At 38.0% G+C, this 19,861-nt stretch overlaps 1 protein-coding gene across 1 annotated transcript; it reads right to left on the bottom strand.

Moving 5' to 3' along the window:
• Positions 1-5,787: 5,787 nt before the first annotated feature.
• On the bottom strand, positions 5,788-16,247 carry LOC128684523 (uncharacterized; the record flags this gene model as incomplete). Its single annotated transcript, XM_070081134.1, is given in 9 exon segments — positions 5,788-9,755; positions 11,292-11,469; positions 12,143-12,276; positions 12,388-12,490; positions 12,636-12,742; positions 12,992-13,122; positions 13,466-13,577; positions 15,545-15,807; positions 16,119-16,247. Coding segments are annotated over 9 exon segments (1,283 nt in total), but the record flags the coding sequence as incomplete, so codon positions are not given.
• Between the last annotated feature and the right edge of the window lie 3,614 nt (positions 16,248-19,861).

The following is a 19,861-nucleotide window of genomic DNA, read 5'->3' as shown; positions in this document are numbered from 1 at the left end:
CCGCTGACACGTCCACTCCCAAATATCTGAATACGTTCACCTCCTCCATACTCTCTCCCTCCAATCTGATATTCAATCTTTCATCACCTAATCTTTTTGTTATCCTCATAACCTTACTCTTTCCTGTATTCACCTTTAATTTTCTTCTTTTGCACACCCTACCAAATTCATCCACCAATCTCTGCAACTTCTCTTCAGAATCTCCCAAGAGCACAGTGTCATCAGCAAAGAGCAGCTGTGACAACTCCCACTTTGTGTGTGATTCTTTATCTTTTAACTCCACGCCTCTTGCCAAGACCCTCGCATTTACTTCTCTTACAACCCCATCTATAAATATATTAAACAACCACGGTGACATCACACATCCTTGTCTAAGGCCTACTTTTACTGGGAAAAAATTTCCCTCTTTCCTACATACTCTAACTTGAGCCTCACTATCCTCGTAAAAACTCTTCACTGCTTTCAGTAACCTACCTCCTACACCATACACTTGCAACATCTGCCACATTGCCCCCCTATCCACCCTGTCATACGCCTTTTCCAAATCCATAAATGCCACAAAGACCTCTTTAGCCTTATCTAAATACTGTTCACTTATATGTTTCACTGTAAACACCTGGTCCACACACCCCCTACCTTTCCTAAAGCCTCCTTGTTCATCTGCTATCCTATTCTCCGTCTTACTCTTAATTCTTTCAATTATAACTCTACCATACACTTTACCAGGTACACTCAACAGACTTATCCCCCTATAATTTTTGCACTCTCTTTTATCCCCTTTGCCTTTATACAAAGGAACTATGCATGCTCTCTGCCAATCCCTAGGTACCTTACCCTCTTCCATACATTTATTAAATAATTGCACCAACCACTCCAAAACTATATCCCCACCTGCTTTTAACATTTCTATCTTTATCCCATCAATCCCGGCTGCCTTACCCCCTTTCATTTTACCTACTGCCTCACGAACTTCCCCCACACTCACAACTGGCTCTTCCTCACTCCTACAAGATGTTATTCCTCCTTGCCCTATACACGAAATCACAGCTTCCCTATCTTCATCAACATTTAACAATTCCTCAAAATATTCCTTCCATCTTCCCAATACCTCTAACTCTCCATTTAATAACTCTCCTCTCCTATTTTTAACTGACAAATCCATTTGTTCTCTAGGCTTTCTTAACTTGTTAATCTCACTCCAAAACTTTTTCTTATTTTCAACAAAATTTGTTGATAACATCTCACCCACTCTCTCATTTGCTCTCTTTTTACATTGCTTCACCACTCTCTTAACTTCTCTCTTTTTCTCCATATACTCTTCCCTCCTTGCATCACTTCTACTTTGTAAAAACTTCTCATATGCTAACTTTTTCTCCCTTACTACTCTCTTTACATCATCATTCCACCAATCGCTCCTCTTCCCTCCTGCACCCACTTTCCTGTAACCACAAACTTCTGCTGAACACTCTAACACTACATTTTTAAACCTACCCCATACCTCTTCGACCCCATTGCCTATGCTCTCATTAGCCCATCTATCCTCCAATAGCTGTTTATATCTTACCCTAACTGCCTCCTCTTTTAGTTTATAAACCTTCACCTCTCTCTTCCCTGATGCTTCTATTCTCCTTGTATCCCATCTACCTTTTACTCTCAGTGTAGCTACAACTAGAAAGTGATCTGATATATCTGTGGCCCCTCTATAAACATGTACATCCTGAAGTCTACTCAACAGTCTTTTATCTACCAATACATAATCCAACAAACTACTGTCATTTCGCCCTACATCATATCGTGTATACTTATTTATCCTCTTTTTCTTAAAATATGTATTACCTATAACTAAACCCCTTTCTATACAAAGTTCAATCAAAGGGCTCCCATTATCATTTACACCTGGCACCCCAAACTTACCTACCACACCCTCTCTAAAAGTTTCTCCTACTTTAGCATTCAAGTCCCCTACCACAATTACTCTCTCACTTGGTTCAAAGGCTCCTATACATTCACTTAACATCTCCCAAAATCTCTCTCTCTCCTCTGCATTCCTCTCTTCTCCAGGTGCATACACGCTTATTATGACCCACTTCTCGCATCCAACCTTTACTTTAATCCACATAATTCTTGAATTTACACATTCATATTCTCTTTTCTCCTTCCATAACTGATCATTTAACATTACTGCTACCCCTTCCTTTGCTCTAACTCTCTCAGATACTCCAGATTTAATCCCATTTATTTCCCCCCACTGAAACTCTCCTACCCCCTTCAGCTTTGTTTCGCTTAGGGCCAGGACATCCAACTTCTTTTCATTCATAACATCAGCAATCATCTGTTTCTTGTCATCCGCACTACATCCACGCACATTTAAGCAACCCAGTTTTATAAAGTTTTTCTTCTTCTCTTTTTTAGTACCTGAACATCTAAGTGTAATGGGTACACTCAGACACTGCTAAGTTGGTTCTTGTATTCATTTTGTGCATTAAACCTGTGTGGGTCATACAGCTGTTGAAGAAGAAATTACCACAAAGACATGCCTTTAATTTTATACAGTATTATGACAATAGGTAGCAGGTTACTCATTGTCACCATTACTAAAAACAGTTGCCAATATTTCACTCATGCTCAAAATCACCATCTATGTACTTGTGTCCACACTAGAGCTTACACACAAAATGAAGTGTTGAGATACACTTGCTTTGTGGAACAGGTATAACTCCCAACTTCCCACATGCATTAGCTTAATATCCATTTATTGTCAACAATATAACCCCTATGGGTTCTCAAGGAAATTGAGATAATGGAGATAATTGGAGATAACCAACTTTTCTTTGGATCTAACCTGATTGCTGCCCATTCCCCCTACAGGTTTAAAGCTCCCCTCTGTATGAAAATAATCTACTCCTGAGGGTAGTTTCTTTCTGTAGGGGAATGATAAGTTTCACAAAGCATTAGAATAGTACTTTTATCCTCAGTTGTTACCATTGATATTTCAGTGCCATTACTATTTTCAGCAAAATGTTGCTACCATCAATACCAGTGCTAATCATATCTCAGACTTCACTGCTGATCTCTTCAGTGCCTTGGTATCCTTCTCTTTTCACATGCAACTTCACCCACTGCACTTTCCCCAATGAAGTGCTAAAAGTCCCATACAGGTTTAGAGCTTTTATATATATACAGTGGACCCTCATTTTTCGTAAGCATCAGAATTCATAATTTTCACAAATCATAATGTTTCTTCGTCAAAACATTGACTCGTGAATCATCGTTTGACTCGCAAATAGTTGTTCGTCGCAAATGCGTACGAGCGGTCCCACACAACATTCACAGTGTGCCATTGTTTATCAGCTAGTGAACACAATCCCACGTGTTCAAACGATGCATTTTGTAATATTCCATTCGTTTTAGTGCTTGCAACTGGTAAATAAGCCACCATAGGCCCAAAGAAAGCTCCTAGTGCCAGCCCTTTGGTGAAGAAGGTGAGAAAAGGACTTGGTACCTGAAGTCTTTATGGAAAGGGATTTCCCTCCCAAACAGTAATTTCTCCATCCTCTCCTCCCATCTTCCATACACTAAGAAGAATCTTCAATAAAGGTAAGTGTCATGTTATTATTTTATTCTTCACGTCTCATTGTTTTCTGTGTATCTACATCTATATTTCTTGTAGAAAAATTATTTTGATGAAGGAAAAAAAGGTGAGTGGTGCGTTGAGGTATATGTGGAGACAAAAAACGTTATCTATGGAAACAAAGAAGAGAATGTATGAAAATATAGTGGTACCAACACTTATATGGGTGTGAAGCTTGGGTTGTCAATGCTGCAGCGAGGAGATGGTTAGAGGCAGTGGAGATGTCCTGTCTAAGGGCAATGTGTGGTGTGAATATTATGCAGAAAATTTGGAGTGTGGAAATTAGGAGAAGGTGTGGAGTTAATAAAAGTATTAGAAGGCTGAAGAGGGGTTGTTGAGGTGGTTTGATCATTTAGAGAGAATGGATCAAAGTAGAATGACATGGAGAGCATATAAATCTGTACAGGAAGGAAGGTGGGGTAGGGGTCGTCCTCCTATCTAACATGCGTGAGCGTGTTAAATAGGAGCGAATGGAGACGAATGGTATTTGGGACCTGATGAGCTGTTGGAGTGTGAGCAGGGTACTATTTAGTGAAGGGATTCAGAGAAACCGGTTATTTTTTTTATAGCCGGACTTGAGTCCTGGAAATAGGAAGTGCAGTGTCTGCACTTTAATTAATGGAGGGGTTTGGGATATTGGCAGTTTGGAGGGATATGTTATGTATCTTTATACGTATATGCTTCTAAACTGTTGTATTCTGAGCACCTCTGCAAAAACATTGATTATGTATGAGTGAGGTGAAAGTGTTGAATGATGATGAAAGTATTTTCTTTTTTGGGGATTTTCTTTCTTTTTTGGGTCACCCTTCCTCGGTGGGAGCTGACTGCCTTGTTAACCCTTTGAGGGTTGGTCACATACAAGTACATCATTGCAGCCAGGGTTGGTCACATACTTGTACACCTAAATTCTAGCACCTTCAAATCTGGTGGCAGAAAGCTGGCAGACCTACATATGAAAGAATGGGTCTGTGTGGTCAGTGTGAGCAGTATTAAAAAAAATCCTGAGGCACGTAGTACATGATGAGAAAAAAAAAACTCCAACTATGTTTATGGTTTAAAACAGCGACTTTCTAGTGTATTTTCGTATAGTATTTGTGGTAGTATTCTTGTTTCCTTGGTCTCATTTGATAGAATGGAAGATATGCTACAGAAATAGAGATGATTTTGATTGGTTTCACGATGACAAGTTCCTTGAAATTGAACTCAAAGTAGTGAAAATGGTCGATTTTTGCCGATGTTCAAGAGTAAACAAATTACGGCATGCATCCAATACACGTCAGCTGGTGAGTCTGATATTCTTTCACAAGTGCATTGACATCATTTACACCATTTTTACAATGATGGAGTAGTATACATAACAGAAAGAATCAAAATTCAAAATGGAAAGCGAAAGTAATGTAAGAGGGCCCTAGAGATGTGACTAATGAACAGATAAAATGTTATTTTAGTACCATGAATGTCTGTCTTGTTTATTCTGGACCCTGTTACGAGATTGGCACCTTTTGAAATTTGTGTTAAATTGCCCAAATTGCCAATTTCTGATCACTTTATTGGGTAGTAAAAATCGGTAAATGGGCGAATTCTTGTTCTTAATCGATAGAACAAATGGAGTTCTAGGGAAATAGCTATGATATTAGTCAACTGCAACATTGGAATTGGCCAAACATAGGGCTCAAAGTGGGCGAAATTGCCTATGCATAAATATCTTCGAGACTGCTAACTTTGCGAGAACATAATTCTGTAAGTTTTCCATCAATTTTCATACTTTTGGTGTCATTATGATTGAAAAAAAAAAAAAAAGATTCTCTATCATTTCACAAGATTTTTTTTTTTTTTTTGAGAATTTTTCGATCCTGAGAATGAGTTTAGGAGAGGGCCTCAACCCTCAAAGGGTTAAAAAAAAAAATTTTTTTTTTTTTTTAGTAAGACATAACATATTTTCATCGCTGTATAGTCCTTGTGGCTTAGCGCTTCTTTTTGATAATAATAATAATCCATATTTTCAGGGTGATGTAAGTTTTGCTCATCAGCTGCTGATATTGGGTGTACCACTGAAACAGCAGAATAAGAAGAAACAAACTGCACAAGATATTGCAGTTAAATTGGGTCACAAGCAATTTCTCAAGTTTTTGAGGAAATATGAAGAAAAGAGAGAATCATACTTAAGAGTGATTTAATACTTAAAATATTGATATACAGCACGAATTTGTACTTGGCTTATCACTCTTGTGAATATAATTTGTACCTATATCTAACAACAAAATATTTAGTTTTTTACCTTAACAGCTACATCTTGTCAAGGCAGGGCACATTCACATTATATTCACAAAAGTACTACTTTAAGGGAAGGGGTTGCCTTGTTCCTGGTGACCGGCTCCTAATCCAAGGAATTAAGATATCCTTCCCTTCCTTGGCTTAACCCTGATTACCTCCTGTTTCATAGAGAGCATAATCCAGTATATATGTCAATCCTGTAGACTTATCAAGTCATGAACAGATACACAGAGAACAGGTGAGCATATATAGGGACCACAGAGAGGTGAAGAGACAAGGTACAAGATAGGCTTGGATCAGGTCTACTGCAGTGCTACTCTGAAACTGTTGCTATGTGGAGAACAATTAAAAGCTTTTCTTGCCAGGGACTCAGGCATGCTGTAGAAAGCTACTATTCTGGTTAAAATTGTTGGACACACCGAGGAGTCTTGATTCCAAGATTCTACATCTGCGGATCTCAACTAATGAGTAGCAAGTTATTGTGGTAATTTTGGTGCAAAACAGGCACTGTTTAATTTGTCACTCCTGTAGGTGAAACGTCCCATGCCCACCATAACACCAACAGGAGTGACAGCTTAAACACCTGTGTTTTACACAGACTCCCACAACCACTTGATTAACAACATGGGAAGAAAACTCAGAAATATAGAATCGGCACATCAAAGAATTTCAACAACATAGCTGAGTCCCTTAGTTTTTCCACACAGCAAAACTGCAATAGACCTGTAAACCCAAAACAAGTCATACCCTACACCATGTATCTTGCACATTCCCTGGCTCTTCACTTCTAATTATTATTATAATCAACAAGAAGCGCTAAGCCACAAGGGCTATACAGCTTCACTTCTAATTACTTTATATGTATGCTCACCTGCCCTCTCTAGATTTATGTTTATGATTTGATAAAGGCTACCAAGTGTGAATCATGTTGTATCGCATTTCTCTTTTACCGTCATGTTGGTATTTCACACATTTGCTCTCTACTGCCCTTTTTCCATATGCTATGCAGCGCTGTATAGCCCTTGTGGCTTAACGCTTCTTTTTGATTATAATAATAATTCCATATGCTATATGATCCCCTATAGGTTTGGCACTTTCCCCTAAATATGTGTATATGACCTTTCCCATCCTCCCTAGATTAATGATTCCCACATAATAAAAATATGCAAAATTTTCTAATCTTTTGGTAGTTAATTTTAATCCTTGTAAAAAAAGAAAGCAATGGATTCAATGTGTGGCTTATAAAATTATAAATGTCTTGCCTCCATTCACTCACTCCCTAGCACTCAAAACTTTCTTTAACCCTTCCAACCTTTCCTGGGACAACCCCTACCCCTCCTTGCACCCAAGATTTATAAACTTTTTTATTATCTTATTTTGTTGCAATCTTTCAATGTCCTAACCATAACAACCCTTCCTCATCTCTCTGAATTACATTCTTGGTGACCCTTTGATAATATAATTTCTATGATCCGAATTCTTTGCATAACATTCACACCATACACTGCTCTCAAATGTGACATTTCCACTTCCTCTAGCCATCTCCTTTGCAACATTCAAAGCTCAGCCTTGCTTCCATATAAAAAGTAAGTACAGTGGACCCCCGGTTAACGAACTTTTTTCATTCCAGTAGTATGTTCAGGTGCCAGTACTGACCGAATTTGTTCCCATAAGGAATATTGTGAAGAAGATTAGTCCATTTCAGACCCCCAAACATACACGTACAAACGCACTTACATAAATACACTTACATAATTGGTCGCATTTGGAGGTGATCGTTAAGCGGGGGTCCACTGTACTACTATACCCTGGTACATCAACACACCACCTACCTTTTTGCCCCTCAAATATTCTGTTTCATCTCATCTTCTGTAGACCCATCTGCTGACATGTCCACTCCCAAATATTTAAGCACACTCACTTCGTACCCCCTCCAATCTCTCACTGCTTAAATTTTTTTTGTTACTCTCATCACTTTGGTCTTTTCTATGTTCACTTTTAATTTCCTAACTTTACATGCCCTCCCAAATTCATTGTCCAAAAACCTTTGCAATTTCTTTTCAGAATCTTTCAAAAGGACTGTAATCAGCAACACCTATACTATATTATGTTCATCATCTTTTAATCCCTCACCTTAATATTTCTTTTACAACCCAATCTATAAATATAGTAAACAACAGTAACATAATACATCCCTTTCAGGCCTACTTTTACTGAATAATAGCTCCCCTCACTTCTCTCCTACATACTTTAACCTGAGCCTTAAACTGCATAAAAAAAACTTACTACTTTAAGTAACCTATCACCTATTGCATACATGCGCAACATCCACCACAATGCTTCACTATCCACTGTATCTTGTACCTTTTCTAAATACAAAAATGCAACAAACAGCTCCTTATCCTTATCTCAGTGTTGTTTACTTACAATATATGGTTGTGTAAGCACTTTGTCTACACATCCCCTACCCTTACAAAATCTTCCTTTATCTTCTGTAAGTTTACTCTGTCTTACCCCTAATTCTTTGAATAATTCTACCCTACACTTTACATGGTAATTCTTACACACTTCTGTCCCCTTATACAGGGAACTGTGCATAGCTCTGAGGTGCTATATGACCCCATGAATATAATGTGCATAGCTCTGAGGTGCTAAATGACCCCATGAATATAATGTGCATAGCTCTGACAATCCTTAGGTATTGTTCCTTCTTTGATGCACATATTGAACAAATATCCCAACCACTCTAACAATTACCGCTCTCCCCCTTTCCCCATCATCATTTACCCCTGGCACTCAAAACTTACCTTCTACACCACCTAAAACAGTCTCTTCCACTGTATCATTTATGTCGCCCACAACAATTATTCTCTCATTTGACTCAAAACTCCCTTAATATTGTCTTAACATCTCCCAAAATCCTTCCTCCTCCTCAACATACCTCACCCCAAGGTGTATAAATACTATAATCCACTTTCATCCCATCTCGATTCTTAAATTTAAACACTTATACCCACCCTTTTCTTTCAATAATTGATCATATAATATTGCTGCTACTCTTTTAGCTGATTCAGGTACACCTGATCTATTTCTGTTTACTTCTCCTGCAGTGAAATTCTTCCACCCCTTTAGCTTTGTTTTGTTTTGTGCTAGGACATCCAGCTCCTCTCCGTTCATGACTTTTTTTTTTTCATCTGTACTAAACCAACCCACATTTAAACACCTTCAAATTTTCTTTTATCTTTTTAGTAGCTGAATACAAAAAGGGGTTACCTGCTCCTTACTCTCAGCATTTTAGTCATCTTTTACAACACTCATGGCTTATGGAGCAAGAATTATAGCTCAGTATATGTACATATACAATGTGTACACACACATACACCAAACTACCATCCAGAAATGTGAAAATTATTGGCATTTTAACATTAAATTTTCATGATACTTTCAAATTGTTTTTATGTATATACAGTGGACCCCTGGTTAACGATATTTTTTCATTCCAGAAGTATGTTCCGGTGCCAGTACTGACCGAATTTGTTCCCATAAGGAATATTGCGAAGTAGATTAGTCCATTTCAGACCCCCAAACATACACGTGCAAATGCACTTACATAAATACACTTACATAATTGGTCGCATTGGGAGGTGATAGTTAAGCGGGGGTCCACTGTATATACTTGTCACCTTACTTTAGTAGGAGATGGCCAATAAGGTAAAAAACAATTTTATGATGTGTCAATTCTAATGGCTCTCATTCGATAATTGTGGACAAGTATGCATGCTGCTTCATTGCTTCCCCCACAGTAATGAGAGGAAGAAAAAACTGTCATAAGGCGCCCTCCCTGTTGTATCTGTAGAAGAAAAAGAAATGACACTATGCTACTTCCAACCCTAAATAATGAGAATGAAATATAGGCAAAACATATACATGTTTTATCTAATTTATGTGGATTATTATGTGACGTTCCATTTCTATTGGTAATTTCAGGAAAACAATGCATTCTATAAATGTGATCAATGCAGTTTGCAAAATGTACTGAAAAACTAAGGATTAATGGTCTCTTTGACCTTAGTATAACTGCTATAGGACCTAGAATGCTTCTGTTTAATTTTAATATAGCTACTGTATATTTTTTTTTTTTCCACAGTGGGTCCAATGATTCTAACACTGCACTGCCTCTGTCACAATACAGCTCTAACCAGTTGTTTACTCTGTTCCCAAACCATTTATTACTGGCAAATCATCAAATGACAAGTGTTACAAGACAACATTTGATTTTGTTAACAAGGACAGCATGGCTCAAAACAACCCATCCACTTGCTTGCTACAACCAGGAACTTTCATTCAAAGAAAAAAGAGAGGGGTCACATGGGATGCCTTGTATACACAAGGAGCAGCTCTGAAGGCTTGCCAGTAGTATATTTTTATTATGAAAGCTGCCTTAATTATTATATTTCATAGTACAGCAAGTACATGCTATTCAGTCTTTACGCTGTATACACTCATTGTCATGAGCAAACAATCTTATCAGGTTATCCTCAAAATGTGTTATGAAACACCAAATGAATTGTAAATACTGAATACCATTATACAGTAGTTTGTTGATTAAAAAGTTTATAGTTTAACTCGCTCCATACAGAACAAATAAAGGCTGCTTAGGTCATCACATACTTCATATATGAAGATCTGTTAGAAACCCAGTGAAAACCCTAAGCTAGACAATGACTATTTGCAGGAGTTTGTTTGTAAGCAAGTAGTACCTGGGAGTTATCACAGTTGCTTGATGCTGATAACAGTACTTTGGGGAGAAGGAAAAGAGAAGGTACTGAAGTTGAGGGAATAATCAGAGTATGTGCGTAGTAAAAATGAGTTGAAACTGAACACAAAAAAAAAAAGCAAGAAATTCACCAAAAACCTGCACTTCAGATTGGAACGTTAGAATGACGTTTCTGTCCATCCTGGACCATTGCCAAATGCAGGGTTTTTGTCAACAGCGATACTTGTGTAGTATACACATAATTCTATACCATTTAAAAGCAGGCTCCCTGCCAAAGCCTCGCTGCACCCAGTGCATCTGCCAATAGGCATCTCTCTCACTTTCCTCAAGGCCTAGGGACAGGCAGTCTGATCAGGTTGGGCTTTGCCACATATTACTGAATATATGCCTCCAACCCATTGTTACTTTTTAAAGAGTAAGAACAAATTTAGTCTTTTTAGTGCAGATCAGTGTTCCCTGTTTAATATCATATCCTATTAAATGCTTAACATAATTTATTTTAACGATTAAAGTTTTGAATGAACATTAAAGGCAATTCTATTAATTTTATTATGAGACAGTAACAAAATACACAGAAGGAAAGTGAACAAAAAACCTAAAATTGTTTACCTCAAAGCCAGCTTGTTTGACCTCATGTGCTCTGACAACATGAGTAAGACTGTGTCTTTTGAGGAAGCTATCAAAGGCAGCCCGATTGAAAACACATGCAGTTTGTCTTTTCTCATTGTAGGCAAATCCTTTGTTTCCTACCAGTTGCTCTAGTACATCATCAGTCATATCCTCAGCTCTGTAAACGCAAAATTAATTCTTATGAGTGTGTAAAATTAGAAATGTGTACATTCCCAAATACAAATGGAAGATGATGAAGGTTACAGAAAAACTTAAGACTTTAGTAATGGTTGAATAAATGGTTACTGAGTAACCATTTATCAGAAATGAAAAAGAAATCCAAGACAGTACTGAGTCAGCAGCTAGAATAAATTGTAGTGATTACAAACCTGGTGAACAAAGTAGAATGAATGGCCACCTCAAATCAGGATCTTAGCACACCAATAAAGACTGCCACAAATTTTCAAGACAGGTAAATGCATTTTCTTCTCCATGTCATTCTGCCTTGGCAGAAGGCCATTGACCTTAAAAATTAATGTAAGCAGTCACAAACAAGCAATCAATAAACAGCACCAAAGCCACAAGGAAAGGGAAAGTCAGATAGCAGCTCCAGGTCTTTCATGCAGCCAATGAAAATATCAGTCAGATGCTCGCCTTAGCTACATCATGCTAGTGGTTTTCTGGGTTTTCCATCTCATTTTTCAATTTCCTCATATTGCAAGCTCCTGACAAAGCACTGGGGCCAGCAAGAAAGGCTTAGAGCTGCCATCCAGCTCCCCATGTGGCATTGTTGCTACTGTATACCTAGATATCATAAATACAACCGTAAGACCATAAATATGCAGACTTACGCAATTGGATCATTCCACATCATTTGCCATGCTAAACTACTCTGTGTTTCAGGAGTAGGTAGAGGACACGGGATATTATCAAGCTCGCTCAAACATCCATCTAGTTTGGGAATTCCACCATGAATGCAGAATATCTGCAAACAAGCAAAAAATCGATAGGGAAAGTCCAAGTGAGTCATTATATATTTGAATAATTTATTCAGTACAAATATTTTAATGAAACTACGAGTAAGAAAATATCATACCTTCTTATCAACAAGAGCAGCAAGCGGCATACAATCAAAAGCATCATTTACTGCATTCCAAACATTCATACCATGGCGTGCTCCAAACTTCTTAAGGCATTCCCTGCAAGAAAATATGAAGGCTTTAGTTATTCCTTATCATGCTTAACAAACACAAGTCCTTTACTGCACATATTCATTAAATCATTTTATACATGCTTGAAACTAAGTTCCTTATGTAACTGCTAAATGCAAAGAAAAATACTTACTGTTGAAATGTAAACATTTGTTGGATGTCTCTAACTTCATGGTTTCCTCGCAAGAGGAAAAAATTAGATGGAGCTTGAAGTTTCTGGGCAAATAAATGAGATACCACCTGCAAATAGCATTAATGTTGGTAGAGTTACCGACGCTATGTTAGGTGAAAGGACACTAAGTGCAACTAATGTGACATAGTATTGTGGCAACATTTTGCTCTCCAGGAGCTTTATCAAGCTGACTTGATAAGCTCCTGGAGAGCAAAACGTTGCCACAATAAAATACACCTCTATTCATATACCATCTGAGATCACAACAAAAACGAAAATTGACTGTTCAACCAATATGGATAATAAACAGTACTTACCTCAATACCGTAATCACCCCTGTCGACATAATCACCAAGAAAGAGGAAATTAGCTGGTGTAAGGTGGGGACCCACTCTCCAGAGTGTCTTCTCAAAACAAACCAAATCTTGATAATTTCCATGAAGATCACCTACAACAAATATATTTCCTTAGAGAACTAACTACAGTAGTAAGGAAAAAATGAGGATACAGTACAGTACATTAATTCTCCCTTTTAATGGACATACATTTGTGGGAGTGGAAAATAAATTAAAAATTCAATATTTCAATATTTGCAGTGCTCTTGCATTCTAACTTGTTCAAAAAATTCAGAACTGAAATAATGAGTGTTTTGATTAATCTGAAAATTTATGAGTTTTGATGATTATTTTCCAACTCAAAATTTATTCTCTGAAATTGGGAGAATTTTAAACACAGTAACATAGTTCTGAATAAAGTAAATAATATTGTATACAGTAAGAGAATATACTTACCTAAAATGTAGCATGGTGCTTCTAACTTTAGAAGACGTGGCTCACTCTCCAACAGCTCCTTGGTAGCAGAGCACAGGGAAATTATATACTGCCCAAGTTTTATCATATCAACCTGTTGAGAACAATGAAATATTAAATTGAATAGTTTCAGTTAGATGTCCTGTCTAAGGGCAATGTGTGGTGTAAATATTATGCAGAAAATTCAGAGTGTGGAAATTAGGAGAAGGTGTGGAGTTAATAAAAGTATTAGTCAGAGGGCTAAAGAGGTTTTCTTGAGGTGGTCTGGTCATTTAGAGAGAAAGGATCAAAGTAGAATGACATGGAGAACGTACAAATCTGTAGGGGAAGGAAGGCAGGGTAGGGGTCATCCTCGAAAAGGTTGGAGGGAGGGGGTAAAGGAGGTGTTGTGGGCAAGGGGCTTGGACTTCCAGCAAGTGTGCGTGAGCGCGTTAGATAGGAGTGAATGGAGACAAATGGTATTTGGGACCTGACGAGCTGTTGGAGTGTGAGTAGGGTAATATTTAGTGAAGGGATTCAGGGAAACCGGTTATTTTATATAACCGGACTTGAGTCCTGGAAATAGGAAGTGCAATGCCTGCACTCTAAAGGAGGGGTTTGGGATATTGGCAATTTGGAGGGATATATTGTGCATTTTTATATGTTTATACTTCTAAACTGTTGTATTTTGGGTACCTCTGCAAACACAGTGATTATGTGTGAGTGAGGTGAAAGTGTTGAATGATGACGAAAGTATTTTCTTTTTGGGGGTTTTCTTTCTTTTTGGGTCACCCTGCCTCGGTGGGAGACGGTCGACTTGTTGAAAAAATAAAGTTTAACCTCTCATCAATAATCAGAAAATATTATTAAATTCAAGCTGAATATGCAGACCAAAGTGTGTTTGCTAATTTATGGTGGAAAGGAGGGAAACAGGGGGTATTACCAGGAAGCTGGTAGAGGAGGTTTTGAGTGCTAAGGGCTCGAGTATCAAACAAGCTTGTGTGAGCATGCTAAATTGCAGTAAATGGAGACAAGTGGTTTTAATGGCTTGAAGTGCTGTTGGAGTGTGAGCAAGGTAACATTTATGAAGGGATTCTGGGAAAATCAAGTTAGCCAAATTTGAGTTTGTTATGTCTGCACACTTCTGACAAAACAACTATTGAATGATAGTAAATGTGTTTCCCTTTTTTGGGTAACTACCTTCGTGGGAGACGGCCGGTGTTTAAACAAGACAGTTTTGGCGATGATAATGTTGATGGAAGAAATAATGTAACTGTGGATCAAAATGCAAAAAATTGTAATAAGTGTGTTGAACAACGAAGTTTGTAGCTCAGGTTGTTATGGTACAGAATGTTAACCAAGGTAGAGATTATGAGAGAAATGTTCATGAAACAAAGGAAAAGACCTTCAGTCCTGCCCAAGTTAAAAATGTTAAACAGTCCTGTTATAGGACTTCTGTAAAGTAGATTATCAGTAATGCAGCAACTGATTCTTCAGTGCCTAACATTATCCATCAGTTTTGTTCAAGCCAGCACCTAAACATAATGTTAAAAAAAAGAAATACAGTGTTAGAAGAAACCATAAACAAGTGTGATCATTCAGTTTAGTTGAAAATTCTGCATACCCACCCTTCTGACAGTCCCACATAATCAATGATCTATTTTGCTTCCCTGGTTGGCTGCTCTCTATAAACCCTGATTCATCATTGCTGCCTGTCATACACTTTCTTTGATATGTTCAACAAACTCATTTCACTCCATCTTCTAGTCTCATCCTTTTACAGTGGGCACTATTTCTCTGTCCAGTCACATGGTAACTTTTAAAAAATATTTTTTTTTATTCAAAATTGCAATTAATAATCTCCTATCTCTACATATGTGATATTAGAGATTTATAAATGAAACTGCAAAACAAAAATAAAAAAAATATGAAAATGTTTGATGAAAATAGTCCATATTTTCACACATGGGATGTCATTACTCACAATTAGTGAGACTAATTCTGAAAATAATTATTACAGGTTACTGACAGAAAATTCTGACAGACCATTTGTTAAAAAACTATGAAAAATGTCAAACAAACCTCTCCCCAGTTTAAAGATGGCTTATCCTTCCTTTCATGCTCAAAAAATCGTAAGGCAGCAACCATTTCATTAGGAAGAGATTTTAGATTGAAGGCCTCTACAGACTGGAACCTATCAAACAAGCGGTCACGTAAGTTTGATTCAGGTGTCCTTGTCTTTGAAGACATACTGCGATCATTCTTACTGCCTCTGCAGTTTCTATTAGGCTCAAAGGCATTAATCTCATCAACATCAAAGCCTGTATCACACACTTCACCAGCACCTATAAGGAAAAAATACCCACAAATATCTTGTACACTGCCGTCCTACCATGAGTATTAATCTGTAACTAAATAAATTATCTTAAAAGTCTTTAATCTTGATTTCAGAGATAGACATTAATACTTAAACATAAACTGCATAAAATAACTGTTTACTCAACATTTGTTTCTGGAAAAGAATTAAACTAGTTTTCAGATTTTTCTTGTAATACTAAATACTACTAATTATAAAATATTAAAAACACAAAAGTGAATGAGACAGAAAATACAGAACTTTAAAAAAAAATTGTTAAAAGATGTATACAAAACTTACGTTCCATGTCAAGCAAGAGGTGAATGTCTGTGATCTGTCCTGACCTTCGTACTTTCACTGTGTGTTGGGCAAGGGTGTAGTTAGTGGAGCCCAAACTTTGAAAAAGTCCATCACTCAAAGGAATAGAAGCTGTAAGTATTACGAAAAGAAAATCATGAAGGGCACATAATGCTTCCTATAAAACTAAACATTTTCAATTATTACAATACAGAATTTCATGTTATAAACAGTAAATCTGGGTCTACAATACTTAACAGAACCTTGAAGTAACTATGATGTTAATCAAAGGAAAAAATAACATACAAACATTGAAATATGCAGGATTTTATTATCAATAACTAATGTTCAATGCTACACAAGGTTAGCATCATGAAAGTTGGCATCTTACTAAAACATGTTTCAGTTAGTTATTTGGGCGAGTGTAGAATTACAAATGCCAATATAAAGCAATAAAAGTGAGTGATCAATGATTTAGTACTTTAATTGTATAATCTTAAAAAATAAATGTTCCGGTAGAGTGGGAAAAGTACACAACAAAACTTGATCAATTTAACTGCTCTATCATCAAACAGTACATTTAATACCTGGCCCTTAATAACCTCTTTACCCTAACCCAGCATATCTCAAGAGAGAAAAAAGCAACTGTGCGAATTAGTCTTGCAAATTTCTTACGTGAAGTGCTAAAACCATGTTGGTCATTGAGCCTCAGCTCAGTCCCCCATTAACTGATCAAGAGATAACAAGCTACCTAACTGTACTCACTAGCTTTGTAGGGAATTGTCTCTGCTTTTCCTCCTTAAAAAAAAAAAAAAAAAAAAAGTGAACATTTTTAAAGCATAACAACAGAAAGAAACCTCTTGGTTTTCAAGGAAAATATACAGTACTGTAAATAGAATACTAATACAATAAATTATGAAGCAGTTGTGACAACAAAGGCTGAATTGTCTGAGTTATAAATGTTATTTTAGAAATTTTTAACATTATGCAGCATTATTGTGACTACAAATGAATGGTATTGATCAATAACAACACTGCACTAGCCAAGGACTCGAACCCATGCTGCTTTGGCCTGCCTCATGGTGTGTGAAAACACATAACGCCTTAATCCACTGTACCAAACGATCCTTAAGAGTAGCGCATCCATCGAAACTGAATGTTGTATTCGCTACCCAAGGACACACGATGGTGTGGATGACTCTAGGCTAATTTCATTCTAGTCCCTATTTGGTGTACTAATACAATGAGCAGTATTTTATATTATTGTGACCACGAACGAGTGGTATTGATCAATAACAACACTGCACTAGCCAAGGACTCAAACCCATGCTGCTTTGGCCTGCCTCACGGTGGGCGAAAACACATGACGCCCTAATCCACTACTCTTAAGGATCGTATGGTCCAGTGGATTAGGGCATCATGTGTTTTTGCCCACCATGAGGCAGGCCAAAGCAGCATGGGTTCAAGTCCTTGGCTAGTGCAGTGCTGTTATTGATCAATACCACTCGTTCGTGGTCACAATAATATAAAATACTGCTCGTTGTACTAGTACATCAAACAGGGACTAGAATGAAATTAGCCTAGAGTAGTTTGTTAGATTATGTATTGGTGGATAAAAGGTTGATGGGTAGGCTCCAGGATGTACATGTTTATAGAGGGGCAACTGATATACCAGATCATTATTTAGTTGTAGCTAGTTAGAGTAAGAGGTAGATGGGACAAGAGGAAAATGGCAACAACAAGTAAAAGGGAGGTGAAAGTGTATAAACTAAGGGAGGAGGAAGTTCGGGTGAGATATAAGCAACTATTAGCAGAAAGGTGGGCTGGTGCAAGTACTAGTAGTGGAAGGGGGGGGGGGGGTTGAAGAGGGTTGGAATAGTTTTAAAAATGTAGTATTAGAATGTGGGGCAGAAGTTTGAGGTTGTAGGAGGGTGAGTGCAGGAGGAAAGAAGAGTGATTGGTGGAATGATGAAGTAAACAGTGTGATAAAAGAGAAAATGGCAGCTTATGAGAGGTTTTTACAAAGCAGATGTGTTATAAGAAGAGTAGAGTATATGGAGAGTAAAAGAAAGGTGAAGAGAGTGGTGAGAGAGTGCAAAAGGAAAGCAGATAATAGAGTGGGAGAGGCACTGTCAAGAAATTTTAATGAAAATAAGAGAAAATTTTGGAGTTAAACAAGTTAAGAAAGCCTAGGGAACAAATGGATTTGTCAGTTAAAAACAGAGTAGGGGAGTTAGTAGATGGGGAGATGGAGGTATTGGGTAGATGGCGAGAGTATTTTGAGGAACTTTTAAATGCCGACAATGAAAGGGAGGCGGTAATTTCATGCATTGGCCAGGGAGGTATACCATCTTTTAGGAGTGAAGAAGAGCAGGATGTGAGTGTGGAGGAGGTGCATGAGGCATTACGTAGAATGAAAGGGGGTAAAGCAGCAGGAAGTGATGGGATCATGACAGAAATGTTAAAAGCAGGGGGGGATATAGTGTTAGAGCGGTTGGTCTTTTTGTTTAATAAATGTATGAAAGAGGGGAAGGTACCTAGGGACTGGCAGAGAGCATGTATAGTCCCTTTATATAAAAGGAAGGGGGGAAAGAGTGACTAAAAATTATAGAGGAAGAAGTTTACTGAGTATACCAGGAAAAGCGTATGGTAGGGTTATTATTGAAAGAATTAAAGGCAAGACAGAATGTAGCATTGCGGATGGGCAAGGAGGTTTTATAGTGGGTAGGGGATGTGTAGATCAAGTATTTACATTGAAGCATATATGTGAACAGTACAGTGGACCCCCGCATACCGTTGGCATCACATAACGATTAATCCGCATACCGCTTGCTTTAATCGCAAAAATTTTGCCTCGCATACCGCTTAAAAACCCGCTCACCGCTGTTCGTCCGAGACGCGTCCAATGTGCGCCTTAGCCAGCCTCACATGTTCCGCCGGTGGGATTGTTTACCAGCCAGCCTCCGCGGTAGCATCCAAGCATACAATCGTAACATTTCGTATTATTACAGTGTTTTTGGTGATTTTATCTGGAAAATAAGTGACCATGGGCCCCAAGAAAGCTTCTAGTGCCAACCCTACAGCAATAAGGGTGAGAATTACTATAGTGATGAAGAAAAAGATCATTGATAAGTATGAAAGTGGAGTGCGTGTCTCCGAGCTGGCCAGGTTGTATAATAAACCCCAATCAACCATCGCTACTATTGGTGGTACAGCTGCTGCTGCTGCTGCTGCTGCACTGTCAGCTGCTGCTGTAGCATCGTCTGCTGCTGCTGTAGCATCGTCTGCTGCTGCTGTAGCATTGTCTGCTGCTGCTGTAGCACTGTCAGCTGCTGTAGCATCGTCTGCTGCTGCTGTAGCACTGTTGTTGGTGTGGCTTATTGAGAATATACCAAGAAACAATTAACCCCAGAGGATTTGCCACCCAGGATAACCCAAAAAAGTCAGTGTCATCGAAGACTGTCTAACTTATTTCCATTGGGGTCCTTAATCTTGTCTCCCAGGATGCAACCCACACCAGTCGACTAACACCCAGGTGAACAGGGAAAAATGCCTGGAACTAGTGCTCATATTGGTGAATTTAAAGCCAGCAAAGGTTGGTTTGAGAGATTTAAGAATCGTAGTGACATAGTGTGATAAGGCATGTTCTGGAAGAAAATACCAAACAGGACCTACAGTACTCAGGAGGAAAAGGCACTCCCAGGACACAGTGTCTCATCAGTCATTGCTGCATCTTCAATAAAGGT

This window comes from Cherax quadricarinatus, unplaced genomic scaffold (genome assembly GCF_038502225.1).
Source record: "Cherax quadricarinatus isolate ZL_2023a unplaced genomic scaffold, ASM3850222v1 Contig1812, whole genome shotgun sequence".
NCBI lineage: Eukaryota > Metazoa > Arthropoda > Malacostraca > Decapoda > Parastacidae > Cherax > Cherax quadricarinatus.
Note: the sequence above shows the minus strand (reverse complement) of the source record. Positions and strands in the feature narration are given on the sequence as shown.